This window comes from Pteropus medius, unplaced genomic scaffold, assembly GCF_902729225.1.
Source record: "Pteropus medius unplaced genomic scaffold, Ma_sr-lr_union100, whole genome shotgun sequence".
NCBI classification, from domain to species: Eukaryota; Metazoa; Chordata; class Mammalia; order Chiroptera; family Pteropodidae; genus Pteropus; species Pteropus medius.
Window position 1 is genome coordinate 51,847,164 of NW_024349800.1, and position 20,390 is coordinate 51,867,553.

General features: G+C 34.5%; 1 protein-coding gene and 1 pseudogene across 2 annotated transcripts in view; one reads left to right on the forward strand and one right to left on the reverse strand.

The window, feature by feature from the left end:
• UBXN2A (UBX domain protein 2A) overlaps positions 1-20,149 on the reverse strand; it is a 28,678-nt gene extending 8,529 nt beyond the window's left edge. Inside the window, exons 1-6 of one of the 2 annotated variants that reach the window (XM_039887723.1) lie at positions 20,131-20,149; positions 11,251-11,305; positions 7,858-7,996; positions 7,308-7,414; positions 2,945-3,082; positions 1,737-1,895 (exon numbers count right to left, since the gene is read on the reverse strand). In XM_039887723.1, the coding sequence (XP_039743657.1) occupies positions 1,737-1,895; positions 2,945-3,082; positions 7,308-7,414; positions 7,858-7,996; positions 11,251-11,291 (584 nt within the window). In that variant the 5' untranslated portion in view covers positions 11,292-11,305; positions 20,131-20,149. Of the gene's footprint in view, positions 1-1,736; positions 1,896-2,944; positions 3,083-7,307; positions 7,415-7,857; positions 7,997-11,250; positions 11,306-19,487; positions 19,673-20,130 lie in introns of those variants that run through there. The other variant, XM_039887724.1, reaches the window with a different exon arrangement.
• LOC120622633 (uncharacterized) lies at positions 4,775-4,893 on the forward strand (annotated as a pseudogene).
• Positions 20,150-20,390: the final 241 nt, after the last annotated feature.

The following is a 20,390-nucleotide window of genomic DNA, read 5'->3' on the forward strand; positions in this document are numbered from 1 at the left end:
ATATCCGCATGTGCGTATACACCTGTAGCTCTGTCCTCTCAGAGTCCTGGCATCCAAATAAGCAGAAAGGATACCTCGTACCCAGATTCTGGCTTCTCAACACATTGTCCAGTAAAAAGAACTGGGGCTTCTTAGAAAAAGTAAAGAATGAACTTGAAAAAAAATTTTGTGCCAAAAAACAAAGAAATGCTCATAGAATAATGGAAATGTGTTCAAGGTTTAAAAGAGGTCCCACTGACTATATCTGGGACAATATGGGCATTAAAATAAATAATGTTGTTAGGAGATTATAACCCACTGGATAAAACAGGAAACCACAAGTAAATGCGGATATAAATAAATGAATAAACTTGATGTCTTAGGAAGATCATGATAATTATGCAATTTCAAACTTCTTTCCCACAAAATATATACTAATTACAAAGAGAAAAAGAATAACGTCATAGTAAAGGAACTTGGCAGATACCATTTAATCAAGTGAACAAATTTAACATAGTGGGACAAAATGTAAATGATGCCACTCAATAGGATGCAATGAGATGTACAATGCATTATTTCTGTGACAGTCCCGCCAAAATTAGTGACCTAAATATAATCACAAGAAATCATCAAATTTAAAAAAAATGGCCTATAATTTAAAAAACTTTCAAGGTTATGAAAATCAAGGAAAGACTAAAGAAATATTATTTCAAACAGAGACATGACAACTAAATGTAGTGTGTAATTCTGAATGGTCTTTGGGGATAAAGGATGACATCAGATTAAACGGCAAACCTGGAATAGGGTCTGAAGAGTTGGTAGAGTGTATCGATGTTAAATTCCCATCTAAAAATGGCTGAACTGCAGTTATGTGGGATAATGTCCTTGTTTGTAGGAAACACACATTAAAGTATTTTGAGTGACAGGTCATCATACTGGCAACTTACTCTTCAGTGGTTAGAAAAAAAAGTTCTTTACACTGTTCTTGAAACTTTTCTGTATGCTTATAATCGTTTTAAAATTTAAACTAATTATTTGAAAATGAACAGAACAACTTACTGTGTTTTAAGGATACATATGTGCTTGGTAAAACTCTGAATAAAAGCAGAAAATGATTAATATAAATTTAGAAAAGAGTTTATCCCTTGCAGAAAAGGAAAGGTATGTTGGTGTATGTTTTGAGCTAGGAGGTACATATGTCTATTATTTTAACTATGTCTATATATATATATTCTGTATAACTCGCCCCCTCAAATTTTAAAATACTTTTAAATAAAGAAGGAAATTTATATACAGTATGTTCCTATTTTTAATTAAAATGAAAAAAATTTTAAGAAGATAAAAGACTGGAAAAATCCATTGAATTGATAATAGCAATTATCTCTGGGTGATGGAATTTAAACTGACTTCAATTTCTTTCAGTACTTTTCTGTGTTTTCATACTTTTTCTATGATTAACAGAAAAAATATGCACATAATGCTAATAATCGATTTTAAAACATATTAAAGATAATTATTTTAAAATTATGTATCCAGTTAAACAGGAAAACTATTCAAATGATAAGAATGATAATTCATAAAACAGACTGGAAATACTTCATTAATGTCCAAGAATTTCAAGTCATGATATATTATGTTTAGAGAACAGTTTATTAAGATCCTTGGTTAGTTCTTAAAAACGACTCTTGACTGAACTGAAAAGAAGATATGAAATTTAAACTTAGGAAGAAACCAGGCAAATGAAATTAAAGACTCACCTATGAGAAATGTTAAATTTCTGTACAATCCTTTTCCCATTGGCTAACCAGATCTGAATGTTAGTGATGGGTTCCAGCTTGTTTAGTGGGACAGCAAACAAATTATTTTTCTTTGTAACTTCATTACTTTTTGCTTTAAAAACAATTTTTGGTGTGGCACTAAAAAAAAATCCAGAAACAGAGTCAAATGCATGTTTTTTCATTAAACAGAACTTTATCATTAAATAATTATCATAAAATATTTTACATTAATATAGCTGTTAGGAAGATTTTAGTGAGTTACAACTGTTTCCTCAATGATGATATACAGATATTAATATTAGTTATGTCCATCATATATTTCTAATGAAATTATGCATATCCAAGTCATCTGTAAGCTAGCAGAGTGCTGTGTAAACGTATTGTTAGTAGTATTATTTGAATAATAATACAGACTTTACCTTTACCTACTCCCCAGATTAAAATTTCTAAAAGAAATTATAAATTCTCTATAGAGATTAGTCCTTGGATTATAAAGAAAAAGAAAGGAAACAAAGGATTTCCTGATCATTCTGAAAGTCACACCGGGATATTTTTATATGTGTGGATGGATACGTATATATTTTACCAGTCTTGATAATCAATTTTGGGAATTTATAAAAATAAAAGTGATTCCATATCTAACCTCCTTGCATATTCTGTCATAGGGCATAGTTAGATATAATGAAGACTACAAAATTTGAAAATAATTAAAGACTTTGCTACTGATATTAACTTTATGAAGCATTTTTTCATTTTTATTACCTCAAAATTTAAATATTGATCACTGAACACAATGATGAAAGCATTGTTAAGTATTAAATGGAACTCTATATTTGAAAGCTAGCATATGTACATTGTACAATTATTGACAAAGCTCAAGTGGTGGATATAAGGAAGAAAAAATGATTCGTCCATCCAATTTTGCTTAATGTACTCAATAAGCCAGGCCCTTTTGATCTGATACGATAAAAAAAGCCCCCATGATTTTTTAGTGTAGTGCAAGCATATGTTAATTTACACTAAGATAAATATGACTTAGGAGTCCTCATAAAAGTTAATATGAAAAACCTCGTTTCCAGTGTGAGAAATGATAAGCTCTATGTATGTCGTCTACATGGTAATATAATGATGGTGGAATATTAGTCAAGCCTCTGCTTATGGAAAGCACAGAGCATGAGCCTACTCACCTTCCCAGTCTATGACCTTGTCCTGAGAAGGGCTGGAACACAGGCTTCGTTGACATACAGACTTCATTTTTCTTATCTTCAACTTTAACATCCACCTCCTCTTTATCAAAAGTTCCCTCTAATTCTAAAGGTAATTCCCTTCGAAAGTAAAGAAACAAAGTGATAACGCTCCTGAAATATTTTTTCTTTCTTTGAAAAACATACTCTCTATGCAAAAAGAATTGAAAAATATCTAGAAATAAGGAGTGTAACATTTTTACAATAAAAAAGTGAATGCATTTAAAATAATATAAATGGTATGAATATAAAAAACCAAGAACAATATAGTCATTTTTAAAATGACAAATTAATTAACAGCTTGAGTTATTTGGCAGTACCGATAATACTACTAGTGTCATTGGATATTTGATGACGATACACTGCTAAATTTAAACAATTTGATCATTTTTATAGGTATCTGAATAGGATTAAAAAATATACTAGAAAAATCAAGCTCTCATTTCAATTTTTAAATGAAAATATAGATTTACTCTGAACATGATAAGTAAAATGTGAAACATGTTAGAATTTTTAAAAAGATTTTCACATTTTATCCTCCTAATAGAGAGGATAAAGTGACATAGGACTTGGACTCAGTCTGGGGCTTTGTCTAGTACAACGCAAATGCCTCTCTTTTGTTTTACTCACAAACATAGTCTAATCTCAAGAACAGGTCCTGGTGCACAGAACTTGGCAGATGTCAACTGAATCTTATGATCTAGTAGAGGTAGGGTCTTTTCTAATCAGCACTTGAAAATTTACAATGTTACAGAATATACCTGATATATAAGCAATGAACTTACATGGGGAAATTTTTAATAAATTACTAATTTTAAAAACTTTCAGAAAAATAGTTGATTTTTTTCTGATAATAGAAATAATGCAAATTTGTTAGTATATACTTGTGATTTGTATACTTTTTTGTATGTCGTACATCAAATTTTTAAATTTAAGATACATGCTTGTTTTAAAAAAATAAGGCATAAAAATATAAACACATATCAACTTAGAAAGGGATGGTTCTTATAATACCACTCTGATGTTGCATCTCCTAGATTTTCTCTAAACATATAGTAAAATTTCATTTAATCCTTTATTTTTTTTTGTCCCAGATGGTATTAATTTACACATACTACTCTGTATTCTGCAAACTGCTTTTTTTAAAGCAATATACCACAAAAAATATTTTCATGTTAGTATACAGATATGTCATTCATTTTTACCAAATGCCCACTATTACTTTGTTATAATGTAGATCAAATGGTATTAACATATCCTTTCCATCTTTTCTTACTGCTTTGTAAGATTTGTGTATATATCCATTTAAATGACATATATGTAACAAGTATTCCCAGTTTGGCATTTGTCTTTTGACTGTATATAGTGTCTCTTGGTATATATATAGTTTTTAATATTTACATAATAAAATTTATCCATCTTATATTGCTTCTGGGATTCGTGCCAACTACAGCTATATGCGACATCAATGACTATCCCAAAGAAGTAAGCTGAGTAGACACAAAAATTAAACACATTCCATTTACATAATGTTCAAAAAAACAGATAAAATGAAATTACAGTGTTTAGGGATCCATGTTACACAGGTAAAAGTATAAAAAAACGCAAAAAATAAATTACTATTAAAGTAAGGATAGCATTTGTGAAATTCCTACCAATGTGTTTGACTTTAATCTTATCATGAAGACAAAATCAGATAAATCTGAATTGAGGGGCATTCTATATAATTCAGGTCCATGACCTTCAATGTTAAGGTCATAAAAAGAAATCAAAGTCTACTGCAATCCTACTTTGAACAAGCCCAATTCTGTCTGATCTCGGAAACTAAGCAGGGTCGGGCCTGGTTAGTTCTTAGATGGGAGACCACCTAGGAAGACCAGGTGCTGTAGGCGTAAAAAAATAAAAAAAAATAAGGGATTGTAAGCTGACAAGGTCCTTGCAATCTGTGAGGTCAATCAAAGGTTGCCTCGCCTTAAAAAAAAAAAAAAGAAATCAAAGAAAACTGAGGAACTGCTCCATTGTGAAGGAGACTAAAGAGATATGACATGTAAATGTACTGTGTGATTCTGAATTGGATGCTTTGCTATAAAGAATAATATTAAGACAAAGAGTGAAACTTAAATAGAGTCTGAGGATCAAATGGTAGTAATATATCAATAGATGATTGCATGTGGTTATATAGGAAAATGTTCTTGCTTATAGAGGCATCACTTTAGCGACTTATTTACAAAATGGTTTTAGGAAAAAAGTTCTTTGTACTACATTTGCAACTTCTGTATAAGTTTGAAAAGGATTCAAAATTACTTATATTATAAAGCCATTTGAAATCTGAGTATACATATATATACAGACATACATATGTGTGCATATACACTGAAAATTGGCTACTATTAACCCTTCTAAAATACAGACTGACCAAAAAAAGTGCTTTGCACCATAAATTGATGTCATGCCTAAAAACGTGCACTGAAGTGCCACGGGATAGAAATTTAATATTGCACCTCTTTTTTGGAAAGCAGAAGCATGAATATGAACATCAATAGCTAAAAGAATGTTCATGCCTTTTATTCAATAATTTTCTTTCCAGCAATCTATCCTGAAAGAGTAATCAGAGATATTAGTCAAAATTTAAACACAATTATAAGAAAACATAAGAGTAAATCTTCAAGACCTTAGATTAAGTTATGGTTTCTTAGATATGATACCAGAAGCAAAAGTAATGAAAGAAAAAAAACAGATAAATCAGACTCCATCAAAATTTAAGACTTTTGTGCTTCAAAGGACATCATCAAGAAAATGAAAAGATGACACAAAGAATGAGAGAAAATATTTTAAAATCATATATCTGATACGGGACTTGAATCGAGAATATATAAAAAACTCGCCCAACTCAACAAAAAAGCAAATAACCCAATTTTAAAAGCAGGCAAAGGAAAAAGAAAAAACAGAGAATGGATTTAAACAGATATTTCTTGAAAGAAGACATACACGTGACCAATAAGTACAAGAAAGATGCTCAACATCACTGGTCATTAAGGAAAAGCAAATCAAAACCACAATGAGATACCACTTCATACCCACTAGGATAGCTATAATTAAAAAAAAAAAAAAGATACTAACAAGTTTTGGCGAGAATCTGAAAAAATTGGAACTCTCCTACACTGTTGGTGGGAATATAAAATGGTGGTCACTTTGGAACACAGTTTGGCAGTTCTTCATAAAGTTAAACTAAATTTAACAACAATTTTACTCTTAGACCTGAGAGAATTGAAAACACATGTCTACACAAAAACTTGTACATGAATGTTCATGGCAGCATTATTCATAATAGCTAAAACACGGAAATGACTCGAGTGTCTATTTACTAATAAATGGATAAACTAAATGTGATATAACCACACAATGCAACACTACTTGGCAATAAATAGGCAAATCCATACAGACAGAAAGTAGATTAGTGTTTGTATAGGACTGTGGAGGGGAAAATGATGAATAACAATTAGCATGGGGTTTCTTTTTGGGGTGGTAAAAATATTCTGGAATTAATAGCATTGATGATTGTACACTGTGAATATACTAAAAAAATGGAATTGTATACTTTAAAGGGATGAATTTTATGGTAGGCTAATTATATCTCAATAAAGCTGTTATTAAAAAAAATATAGTTACAGATAATTTTTCAGTGGCAAAATTAAGAAATAATTTGCCAACAACTTAGTGTATAAATAAAAATTATGTGTCATCATTGTGAAAAAACATTATGCATGTATATTCATATACTTTAATAGAAATTCAAAATCATTTTTCAAAAAAATATATATGCATATCATATATGAGTCCATGCCAGAATGAAATTCAACAAAAACGTTAATAGCAGTTACTTCTGGGTGATGAAATTATAGGTAATTTTCATGTACTTAATACTTAAAAAATTTTCTAGATCAAACATATATAACACTTAGAATCATAAATACATAATAAATATTACAGGCAATAGAAATCACAATTTGAATACTATAAAGATATTTAAACATTAAAATATAAATATTAAATAACAACTAGGATGTGGAATTAATACTTGGCAAAGCAAATTAGTTGAAGTCTGATTTTGATTGATTATAATTCAAATTCCTACACTTTTTTTCAAAATTATAGCTGTGGCTCTCTTGAGAAAACCCATCCTATAAAACTCTAAATTTACAAAAGAAAAAGTATCTGTGAATGTGTAGGGATGCATAAACATTAAAAAGGATTCTTCCAAAGGCAACAATCCTAAAATAATCTTCTATTTACAAAGATCGCTTACCCTTTTTTGATGGAGTTCAGAAACTGCCGACTTGCACCATCAGAATAACTTCTGAAATCATCATTGACTGTGAATCCATTTTTCCATAATTTTATACTTATATCTACCTGCAAAGTGGTAACAAACAAAATGGATCATGTTAATAAAAAGTACGATACTTCTGTATGTGGTAGAAATGCTTTATGTGTACTTCACATTTTGTCAAACAGAATATTAGTAAGATGTGTATCGAAGGGTTGGGATTTAATAAAATTTATAAGTTTTACTGTTTCATCAAGAACATTCTTAAGTGAAACTAACGTTTATTTTCTCCGTGTAAGTAAAGAATACAGTAACGACCAGTACAGTCTGGTGCCATTGCCTTGATTCCTCCTAAGGTGTCAGCAGCTTTACGACCCACCACTGCTTTTGCAGTATTGGTGCAAAGTCAACATAGTGACAAGGTAAATAATATCTTGCTATCATTGTGAAAAAGTTTTGACCTCACGGACCCTCTAAAAGGTCCATATTTGGAGAAAGACTGGAAGAGACAAAAGTTATGGACATCTACCTGTTTCTTCTGTTCAGTGGGAGACAAGCATCTGGCACCAATCTTCTGAGCTTCTTCAAAAAGGCTGTCGACAAAATATTCACACGTTGTTTGCTGATTATCACTAAGAGGTTGGTTGTCAGATCCTGTTTCACAAACCCTACACAACAACAACAACAAAAAAGAAAAATAAGCTAACTACTAACTACTAATTCTCTAAAAATTGACATAAATTGTTCTAGTTAAGGGATCCTAAACTGCAAAGCTACCTCCATGTCCACAGTTCAGACCCTCTTCTAAGTTAAGATCATAGAGATATGACCTTGGGGAGTCCATTAATCCTTTTGGTCCAGAGCAGCATTTTCTCAAGTTCAGTCTGTTGGCATTTGGGTAGGGATAATTCTTCGTTGTGTGGGCTGCCCCATGAGTTGTAGGATGTTTAGCAGCATCGTGGCCTTTACCCATTAGACGTTAGTAGCATGCCTACTCTTCCATCCCCCAAAGTGTTATAACCACCAAAAACATCTCTAGTCATTTTGTCCTCTGGGCGGGGTAAAATCTCACCAGGCTGAAAACCACTGATCCAGAGTAAAAAGATGTTTTTTTCTTTGAAAAGGGCTCGAAATGGCTTTATAAGGGGTTATGATGTACTTTTTGGTAATAGAAAGCACTCTTAAAACTAAAGGTGATAATCCATCAGGAACAGTCCTAATCATGGTTTTGCTACTTTGCACACTTCAAAATGAGATTTCCCACTGAGCACTTTCATATGTAGTGGTTTAATAATACTCTACTGTTTTTTTTTCCTATTTTTTAAATTAAGGTATAATTGACATATAACATTATAATAGTTTCAAGTATACAACGTAATAATCTGTTATTTGTATATATTGTGAAATGATCACCACAATAAATCTAGTTATCATCCATCACCAAACGTTACAAAATTTTTTTGTTATGCATCCGCATGATTTATTATTTATTTTATACCTAGAAGTTTGTACCTTTTGACTCCCTTCACCCATTTTGCTTACTACCATCTACTGGTTTTTCTTCCGTATTTATATTAAATAAGAAATATTACCTAAGATTCGTTTGATAGAAAACGTTTTTCTGGTTGATCTTTTTTGAAGTCGTATAGAAAATTCATAAATGTACTGAGATATAACTTTTCAGTTTCTACAAATAATAATCAACACTTTATAGCTCTTATACTCTGCCAGGAACTATAAAGGAGATACTCTCATCTACATTTTATAGACAAGAAAAATGAATCACAGAGTGGTTAAGTTACATGTCTGATACACAGCTAATAAGAGGCAGAGATGGAATTTAAGCCCTGTTAATCTGTCTTCCAAGTCTATGCTCCTAACCATGATAAGCTATAAAGCCTATCTTAATAGCTAACCTTTATTGAACATTTATTAATACATCCTTACATGTGTTAACTCATTCAATCCTCACAATGATCCAAAAGGCACATATTGCTTTTATCACCATTTATTGGATATAAAAAAGGCTTAAGCAATTTGCTCAAGATCATGAAGCTTTTGAGAGGTAGAGCTGGAAACTGAATCTAGGCTATCAAAGTCTGCACTCCTAGTCACTGTGCTAGATCATCTCTCAAAATAGCCATTATTATATGGTTATTAAACTGCTGACACTTGGGGCAATGTTGTAACTTAGGTGTGTTCTTTTTACTCTTCTAGATAATTCTCTATCTACCCTTAACATACTCCATATTACCATCAAGTATTAATGATGCCTATTTGAAGGCGATGACCTGATACTTCTTTCACAAAAAAGAATCACGCCCTAAGATGATTTCTCACAAAACTAGTGATTTCTCCCCTTCTTTAACAGTACTTCTGTGTAGCAGTCGAGGATACTGACTGAAGCTCAGGCTTTGGTGTTTGTTTAGGTACCTTCGCTAGGTCATACTGACTTGGGGCAAGAAACTTAGCCTCTGTGTGATTTGGCTTCCTCACGTGTAAAATGCAGAGACAACCACCTATCTCACACAGTTGTTATGAAGATTAAATGCAAATACAGATGCAGGCCTGTACCTGGTATATAGTGTGGACCAGTATGCACAAGGGTCACACAGTAAGTGCTCGCATATTATATGACACCATTAAAACCACTTATGTGTTCCAGTTTTTAATTGTTTCTTCTGTTCAGAAAGCAGTTTATACTTAATTGCTAGTCACTAAGTGCAAAGCCAATAATGCTGAGCATCCAGAATAGCTGAAGTTTTATTCCTTTATCTTATCTATTTGGTAGGTAAATTCTACTAAGCTTCATTGTGTTAATTCAAGTCATTCAAACATTTATTCAGTCCCCACTATATGCTAGGTAGTAGGAAGATACAAAGATGAGTAAGAAATAGTCCAGGTTTTTAAGAAGTTCAGAGTACGGTGTGTGGAGATGCACAATAGCTCTATGACCACAAATTTGATAATTCAGATGAAATGGACCAATTCTTTAAAAGGCACAATTTACTAAAACTCATGTAAGGAGGAATAGATAATATTGATAGGTCTATATGTATTAAAGAAATTGAATCAATATAATGCAAAATATATATTACTGTTAAATTGTACACCTGAAACTTACTGGATTTCGTTAACCAATGTCACCATTATAAAAATTTAAAAAAAAGAAAAGAAAAGAAATTGAATCAATAGATTGTAAGTATGAAAGAAATACTGGTCTGTCTCCTCAAATGCACTGAATGAAAGAAATTTATCTCAAGCACTTAAAATAAAGAACATAATACAAAATAAATTACTTCACCTCAGATAAGTGAGAATAAAGTATTCTATATTGATAAGAACCATACACTTTGCATCTACCATTTACTGAGTGCCTGCTATGTGCTAATACTATGCTACATGCTTTATGTTGGCTATCTAATTTCCCCCCAAATCTTTCAGGTACCGAGGTATTGCCCCAGTTTAAAGATGGGATACTGAAGCTCAAAGAATCTAAGTTGCTCAAAGGCTAGAGAGGTAGCATAAAACAGAGATGGGATTCAAATCTAGGTTTATCTGACACCAAGCCATTATGTTTCCACTCTGACTCTAACACAAGAGGCTAACAAAGTGGTTACTTGAATTCTCACTTATATGAAGTAAATAGTCACTTGAATTTCTTGCTTATACAACAGAAGTAATATGTGAACAGAGAAAATTTTAACAATTTTTTAAATTAATAACCAAGATTTAGTAACTTCACTAAAATTCATTCAATGCAGCTATGATAAAAAATTACTTTTAAATGTGTTACTATTAGGTATTTAACTGAGATAATCATAATTAAAACGTACTATACCAGTCAGTGAAATGCCGTAAAAATAGAGGACACTAACAAGGCATCAATAACAAAGAAAATTCATAGTTGGAATTAACTTACCATTCTTCTTTTATACTTTCAAGATTATCGACTTCTTTCATTCTCTTTTGCCTTACTGTAAAAGAAAAAAAGAAACAAAAGCTAAAGTTCTCAATTTAGTATTTTAAATAAATTCATTCCTATGTATGCATTAATATTCTTTAACATAAGTTATTATGTAGCCCTAAAGTAACACTAAAAGGGTGGGTCTTAAGAACAAGAGACCAAACTCAAAGCTGTCACTAGGAGATACAATAAAATTACTATGTTTTAAAGTTACCTGAAATAATTCCTGTATGGTTTTGTCACCTACTTGATAGTCAATTCAGCTAATTTGTTTCTTAAGTGTGTAAAATATTTATATGGTTCCAAAGTTGACCTAAAAACAAGACATATTCAGAGAAATCCAGTTTCCATCCTTGCTCTTTCTACCCTGTCCTCCTCCTTCTCCCAGCTGATAAGTAACCTTACTTTTTCATTTTTTCTTATAAACAAATATATATATTCATGTTCACTTCTTTTTTTAAATAAATAGTATAGTATACATATTTTTGTCCATCTTGCTTTTTCCACTTAACAATATATCCTACTGATCACTCCCCAGCTATAAAAATTATTTTTTACTGCTGCATCCCACTGTGTGAATTTACCACAGTTTATTCAACAAGTCCCTTATTGATGGACATTTTTTTTTTTTGGCAAGATTTTGCTATTACAATGAATGTTGTAAATAGCACTTTCTGTATTTTTGATAAAGTATCAATGGGACAGAATTTTAGATGCGAGATTTCTGGATATATATGACAACAAAAAAAACAAAACTGGACAGTCATCAAAGTGGTAAAAACAGATTCTGTTCAGGAACTATTACAATTAGTGTGGAACTGGGCTTAATTCTGAATATAACATGAACAAAGAGCAGGGGAGGGGGTTAGTGGATGAAAAATTACTAGTGATGAACATGAGAAGTAGATTCATCATGTTAAGATAAAGATAAATTTGTAAAAAAAAAACCAACAAAAAACAAAACAACTAAAAGACCTTCATAAGACATTCGGTTGACTCAAGACTTGAAGGCAATGTGGGTACAGCAATTTTAGTCATACCTGGATGTGCTATGTGAAGTCAGACAGACAATAGTTATGAATTGCCTAGTGCACAATTGAAGTTATTATCACTTGTCAAAATTCAAGTTAGGAAAAATTAAGCCTGTTTTATCTAATCTGGAATGTCTGGTTTTTAACTAGGGAAAACACAACCAAACTGATTATGGAGAGAAAGAAAAAAGAAATCAATTCCAGACATTCCAGATTAAATAAGCTTTAAAGAAGTACTAGGGTGCAGTGTTTTAATAAACCTATATAAGTTAGTTTTAATTCATGATTAGACGTTTTAAAAGTCACCCTGAACCCAGATTACAACTTCTTTTTATATGTGCTTAAAACCATATAGTTAAGAAAATATTAGGTCATGACAAATCTGCTTATGAGATCAAGGTCCCAGAGACTAGATTTAAAACGAAAGGAAAACACTTTACCCAAAAGAATACGTGATCAAGCTAGATTTCCACAAAGCATTAAAAATATATCAATTCTCAGACTATATCAAATAAGAATATGCTTTTTAAATTCTCTCTGGAGAGTAGGTATACAAAAAGCAAACCCAGTACCACTGTTTAAAAATGTTAAGATTTAAGCATTTTAAATAGAAGGCAGACCTGCTCAGTACTAGCTACTGAAGAGCCACTGAAGAGCCATCAGACCCACCCTAGAGCAATGAGAACCAGAAAGTGGCACTACAAGTAGTCTACAGGTCCCACTTAAAAGTCTTCAAAGGATGCGGAAGTGACTTTGAATCTGGGTAACTGAGGATCCAGTGACAGCCTTTGACCGGATAAAATCACTCTGAATGATCTTGGGTCCTGATTTCCATTGCAGTCTCCTGCTGCTGATAGAACTGGGCTCACGACCAGAGTCAATGTGCCTGGACCACTAACTTTCTTAGCCTCTGTTTTGCTAGGAATTAAAGTAGAATAGTGGAGTCTGCTCTGGAAAATATTCTACCATTGAAAATTGTTTTCATTATGAATTGAATATAAACTGATAGTGAATTTATTCCTTTGCCTTTTCATGAGAAAATTATGAGCAATTCTGAAAGACGAGGGGAAATTGAAAGGAAGAAAAATGAAAGAAATGCAAAGGGACAGAGGTGTCAGTACCAAACAAAGTGGGGGATAGACAGCAACTTTGACAGCATTCCCAATAACTTCAGACTCTACCTTTAAGCTAGACAGTATGGTAGGAGTCACTAAAGCCACACCATCCAAGAGGATGGCATCCAACAATCTAGGCAAATTAGACGTTGCTTTTGTCTCAAGTGGGTATTTTCTATTTCTAAAGTCTTCTTAATCTTTCCTGTACTGCTTTTCAAAATTATTCCTTAGACTTAAAAATGAAAACAGACCACTATTTCATTCAAAGAATCTTAGTCAATATTTATTAAATGAATGACACTGGATTAGGCATTAGATTTACACAGTAACAAATCAGGTAAGTGGGAAGATTTTTTATAATATCAAAATCTTATAACATAATCTTAAATGAATTACATAATCAAACATATGCTTTAAAAATGTAGCCATTAAAAATGATTGTAAAATATAAGATACAACACTGTCAATGTTCTTTTTCCCCCCCCAATGTTCTTTTGAGTTTGAAAGTGCTTATTACATTTATTAGATAAATATAATATACTATTTCTTGACCAAGGATGAACCTGAAGTCCAAAGGGAAAAATAATAGTGTATATTTTTACTGAGAAAAAATGAGCTAAAGCCTTTAAAAGGATGTGAGAAGGTGAAGGGGATTAGAGTAAGAGAGCTAAGACCCTTATCCATCTTCATAGCAATACAAAAGGCAATACGCAAAATTAATAATTCAAAATATACATGTTGCTTAAAAATATGGCTGTAACTAACCGAAAACGCAGCTACGAGTTGAAAGTAGTTGTCTCTAGGGTAAGGGATTTGGGAGGATTTTTTAGTTTTAAGTTTTCTAACACGATTTGCCTTTTAAATTATGTGTATAGGGTATTTTGATAAAAAAAAATTTAAAAACCAGGAAACAAATTAAAAATATATTCAGAGAACCAGAATTTCGTGTTCACTAATGTTTTCTCCTAAGACTTTGTTCTTTGGATCTCATATTTCTAAAATGAATGGCTTCTCTTTAAAAATTGTTTGCCTTTAAAACATACATAAAAGATTAGAGAAAAATACAGACACTCATCCCATCCATTCAGATTTCAGAAAAGTTTACATTTTGATTTACTTCTTTGTTTATTTAAGAAATAAAGCACTATAGATACAATTGAACACTTTAATATTTTAACCCGCTTCCCATTAAGAAAAAAATAGTGCAGCCCACTGCCAGTGTTAATTTTACATAAACATACTTATTGAGCCTGAAGCAAATCTGAGTGGTTTTCAATGTGAAAATAAAATATAAAAACTGTTCTTGGAGATATTTCTAAACAGAACTTGTCTCTAATCCTAATGTAACAGAAATGTATACATAAACCGGATTCATTAAATGAATCTTCATCTAACAACTGCTTGAAAACGATGTTAACATCATGCGTAGGAATTCTATGTTTTTTAGGATTTGACACTTTTAGCAATCAAGAATTACTGTATCTCGTAAATGGAAGTACCACTACTAAAAACAGAATGCTATAAATAGAATGACATCATTTGTTTCCAAAGACTATTGATATACTAGAGCAATGTGAAAATAATAATGAAAGCAAACTATTTTGTGGCAAACTTTGGGGGTAAGGTTAAGACTGTAATCTGCCAGTTATCTTAGGGAAACTCTGCAGCCACAAGCTCTGCAGGTGAGTATTCTTGGGGCAAACAAGAAATGGGTTAAAATATTTTAAAAATATTTATTAAATGGTATGTCTTAAATATGTGCATCTTATTGCATATTAATTATACCTAAATAAAGTTTGAAAATTCTATATTCAGCACCTACTGTATACCAGGCATGATTCTAGGTGTTTGGGTTACATACTGAACAAAATAGACAAAGATCCCAGCCCTTGTGGACATTACATTTTGGTGGTGCTGTTTGCTTTTCCATTTAACAGTTTTCCAACATTATTTTCAACCGCTCAAAAATAATCCCTTAGTTTAGATATGATCTTTATTGTATCATAAACATAACACATTCATTCTACTTCTTGGCTCACAGTGTCAACATCCTTCTAGGCATTCAAATCCTTTCAAGTCCCAACTCAAGATCCACTTCTACGATAAAGGTGAAATACTACACCCTTATTAATATTCCTCTCCTAAGGCGTTTAGATTTTTAGCATTTAAATCATATTGTCTGATTTTGTTTGCTATTGCTTCTTTTGTGTCTTTTAGCTCTCTCTACTTGATCCAAGATCCTTGAGAACTGATATCATGACTTATACATTTCCTGTTTCCTCCATACATAGCAGGTGCAAAGAGCAGCCACCCTTAAAGCATTTCACTGTTTCCCACTAATTTACTGTTCTCTAGCAAATTACTAATATTTTTCATCACTTCATAGTGATAGGCTACCGATAAAGTTTTACTTGTTTTAAGATAGCAGAAGAGAATGAAAGACAGACCTGGGATTCTGGGATACGGACTATATCATTTTTGAGCCTCGTACACGTTATTTAAGTTTTTTAAGTCTGAGTGGCCTAACCTGTAACCTGGAGACAATGATCCTCCTCAGAAGGTTGTTTTCAGGACTAAAGGAGATATTGAGAATACAATAACGTCCTGCTCCTTTCTCTTTTCCCACGCTTCTGTCATAACCTCTGTTACAAAGGTTTGTAAGAAACACCTCCAGACTTAGACTGAAAAGTTAATTTTGACATGGCTATGAAATTTTACTTTTGATTTCACTAATTAAAGCTTTAAAAACATTTCTATACTTACTGAACCTCCCACCACTGGTTTAGAATCTATAATAGAAGGGTCAACAGGGCAGGCACAATCTCTATTACCAGCGAGTTTAAGGACTAATAGGGAAAAAATATACTGAATTACTAATTGCAAATATGGCCTAGAATTAGGACGTAAAAATTGATTCTAGCATGGATATAAAGTCACCGTTATTTTAGGTATTTCCTATCCTAAATTACTAATATGTAAATGAACCATGAAAAGTTTATTTATATCAATTGAGTGAGCTTTCACAATTATCACAGTCATGTGACATGAATGAACGTGTCATGTTCTATACAGCAGAGAATAAAAAAAGCCATCTGACAAATATGTTACCAGCAAGAAGTGGGCCCCAGAATGGACAGATGAACAATTTCTTCATTTTGCTTCAGTTTAGTTCCAATTACTATCACTACCATCTTATATTTGTATTGTATTTCACAGTTTACCAAACACTTTCCCAAATATTACCCTACTTACTCTCAACAACTGCAGCGATAAAATCAGTCAGAAGACAGTGTAAATTGAGCTTTTGGAACATATCCACTAAAAGGAAAATTTAGTCAAAATAGATTTAGACTGGAAGCATTTGGGATCTTGCTCCCCGGCAATTGTCTGGTTTGGGCTCAAATAAACGCATAAAAATAAAAAAAGATAGATTCAGACTACCAAGAAATGTAGTCTTTTTAATGTATACTTTAGAATTTGAATAGAAAAATGTGCAAATTACCAATTTTCCTTATTTTTATAAACATATATTACAGGCTACATTTTTTTTAAAGATAGAGATTTGTATCAAGATATTCTACTACTGAGTACACTAACGTTATGTAGAAGTTTCTTCTGAAGGGTAAAGCCCTTCCTGGCATTAAACATAAGGGAAAAGAAACCTATGGATCACATTTCCATGTGCAGTTCCTTTCACTTAGATCTTCCGTGGAATAGAATTAGGCTTCCAAGTGCCAACTATGGTAGCGTCAAACCCTTTAAAATACAGTTTGTTTGTATATTTTATGGATTCTAGTTTACTGTTAATAAAAATGAAAATTTTGGAAAATTTCAGCTTACTGTAATAATCACTGTAATGAAGAGAATACATTTGTGTCTTCTAGAAAAAAAAACAAAACTGTTAATGAGTGAGTTATATGCCTCCGGGAACCAAAGTGATAGTGACAAATAATTTAGATGAGAAATCCTGGGGAAAGCTGAAACTTCCACAGGCTGTCAAGGTCACTGAAGCAGCCATCCTTAGACACCAAGACATTCTCATTCCAGGGTTCCATACTGAAATAGTATCTACCTTGCAAAACCCATCTCAGTGCAGTCTCCTTTAGAAAATCTCCACGATTCCTCCAAAAGATATAAATATAGATTTACTAACAGCGAGGAGAGATCAGTTTTCGTAGCCTGAGCATTTGCCCTATTTTTACAGCCAGAGCTATCATCTCTAGGTGGTTACCTCATATCCATTTGTGTCCCCATCCAATCTGGTTTCTACACAGAAGTCAGGGTGATCTTTTTAATTAAGGTACAAATTTGATTGTGGAACTTCCCTGATTAAAACCCTGCAAAGACCTCCCATTGCTCTTTGAATAAGGTCCAAATCCTTTGAATGGTTTTACAGGGGCGTTCACTGTACTGTTCTCTCATGACATTAGAGTGGTTTGAAAATTTCTCTATAAAAGTTTTTTTAAAAAAAGAAAAAGAACAAAAATTGGTCACAAACCCTTAACATTGTTTAAAAGGGCCCCACATCATCTATCTGGCCCTAACCACAGCCCCCTTTTGCTTTCTACACTCAATGCAAGTACTTTGACATCTCAGTTCCCGAAATCTTCCCCAGCTTCCGTGGAACCTACTTCCTTTGCCTGACCTTTCTTCTCTCCTTCCGGTGTCACCTCCACCTATTCCTACTTATTATACTATCCCAGCTTGAAGATGACTTTCCCAGGAAAACCTTAACTGATTTCCCCAGCTGGGATATGTGTTCCTCCTTCCCTAACCCCTTATATGTTCTCACAACACTCTGCATTCTTCCTTTTTAGCTGCTATGTAGGTTTATTGGCATTTACTCGTGTGATGATTTAATATGTTTCCCCAAATGACGAGGTAAAGTCCTTAAAGGCAAAATCCATAATGGTCACCATCATATCGTTAGCACTCAACACACAGCAGGTTACTAAAACGTTTTTGAATGATAAATTATTAATTAATATTAAATATTAAGTAAGTGGATGCATGTAAACTATTTATCACAGGGCTGTGCTAGGAATCAGTGCTCAATAAGTAGTAGTTTCTGTTAAGACTGTATCCTGCCTTGTATCATTATTTGTGTGCTTAATCACTTCCTCCGTCCTGCACACAATTCTCATTTTTGGATTCCACCAGTGCCTAGCGCTAACTTTAGTGTTTTACATAGGTGCTCAATATTCACTGAATTGCCTTTTAAATACTTTCAGCATATTTTGATAGAAAACATAACTTTTAAAGAGTTCTTCCCATTAAAACTATATTTTAAAAACTTAAGAACACTCCAAAAAACACACTTAAGCGGTGACTCTGAAATAAGGAAGCTGCTTTTCACGTCACTTGCATGCCATACTTTCCACACAAACAGCACAGACTGTCAGTTTCCTATCTTTATTTTCAATGATCTCAAATTACGCACGAAGGTTACCCAACACCGAACACCACAGTAACGTCCATTATTGCGGCGAGTAAGTAAAAACTGCGAGTAAAAAGAACGGACACGTAGAAACAGGAATTAAATATGAAAACAGCGAACATCAAACATGCAAAATAAAGTGAGTTGTGGGAGACTGGTAATGACGTTAAACCAAGAAATGTCTACCCCCAAACAGACATGCTTTCTATTTCTGTTAGTGCTTTGGCAGCGATCGCCTTTGGAAATCGGGACATTTTGACAGGACATGTCTCCAAGTTTCTGAGCGACTTCGGAACGAGAAAACCAACCGATGTGCTTTCTCGAAGTTCGCACTCGGGAAGCCAGCAGCCGGCAGGCGGAGGACGGCGGCTCACCTGGGCTGGGCAGGAGCCTCGCCCCGCCGCGCCCGACGGCACCCCGTAGGAGTGGGAGACAGGGGGGTCGGAAGCCCTCCGGGCGTCGGGTTCACCGAGACAAAGACGAGCGCGGCGGCCCGGCCCGAGCCAACGACCCCACCGCCCCGCGCGGGAGACGCGCGCCGCAGCCCGGCGGCGAGCAGAGCGCCCCGCCCCCACCCCGCCGGGCGCCGCGCGGCCCCAGGAGACTCACCTCCGGGCGTGGCCGGCGGAGGGGGCCTCGTCCTGGATTTGCTCCGGGGTCGCGGGCGCCGCCGCCGCCGGGCTGGAGCTCCTCCGAGCCGGAGCACCGCCGCCCCCCGGGCCCTGCCAGGCTCGCGGCCGCGCTGCTGGGACCCACCCGCTTCCCTCGGTGACCGCCGCCCCGCGCCGGGCGCGCGCAGAGGCCAGCTCTGCGCAGCCCCGAGAGCGCGCGCGGGGGCGGGGCTGGCGGCTGCGGCCGCGGCCCGCCTCGGCGTCGCCCGCGCTCATGGCGGCCGCCTCCTTCCTGCCGCCGGTACCGCTGCTAAATGCCTCTTCACCCCGCGCGCAGAAAATGCAGGGAGCTAGGTGTGGGCTCTTCTGAGAACCCAGCGTCTACTTATCGCTGCACCACTTCGGCTTCTGATAGAACGGGTGAAGATACTTCCCAGCAGTGTGACAACGTTGAACTTGAACCTGAACCCTGTGACTGGGAATGTTGAACTTGAACCTGAACTCTAAGACTCTGGAAAACGACGGTTAAAGAAATCCTCCCCCCACCCCACCCCTTTGTGTTGCTGAAAGGGTTTACAGCAAAGAACCACCTTCCTTCCCCGTGTGATTTAGATGTGACTCACGGAGGCCCCCTTGTTTACCTGTGACAAGGTCAGACACAGACACTTCCAGTTCCCATCCTTCTTGCCTCATATTAAGATTAGCTGAACTTATTGTACTCACTGACCAATGGACTAAATACCGGCTACCCTGACTTGACAAAACTTTTGTTAAGCTTCTCTCGGGCCCCTAAACTTTGACCCACCCTCAACGTGAGCCAGCATACAGTCCCTCCTTATCCAATGCTCCAGAAAATAGGCTGATTTCGGTGTGAAACATTCTCTGATCTGCAGTTTATCAA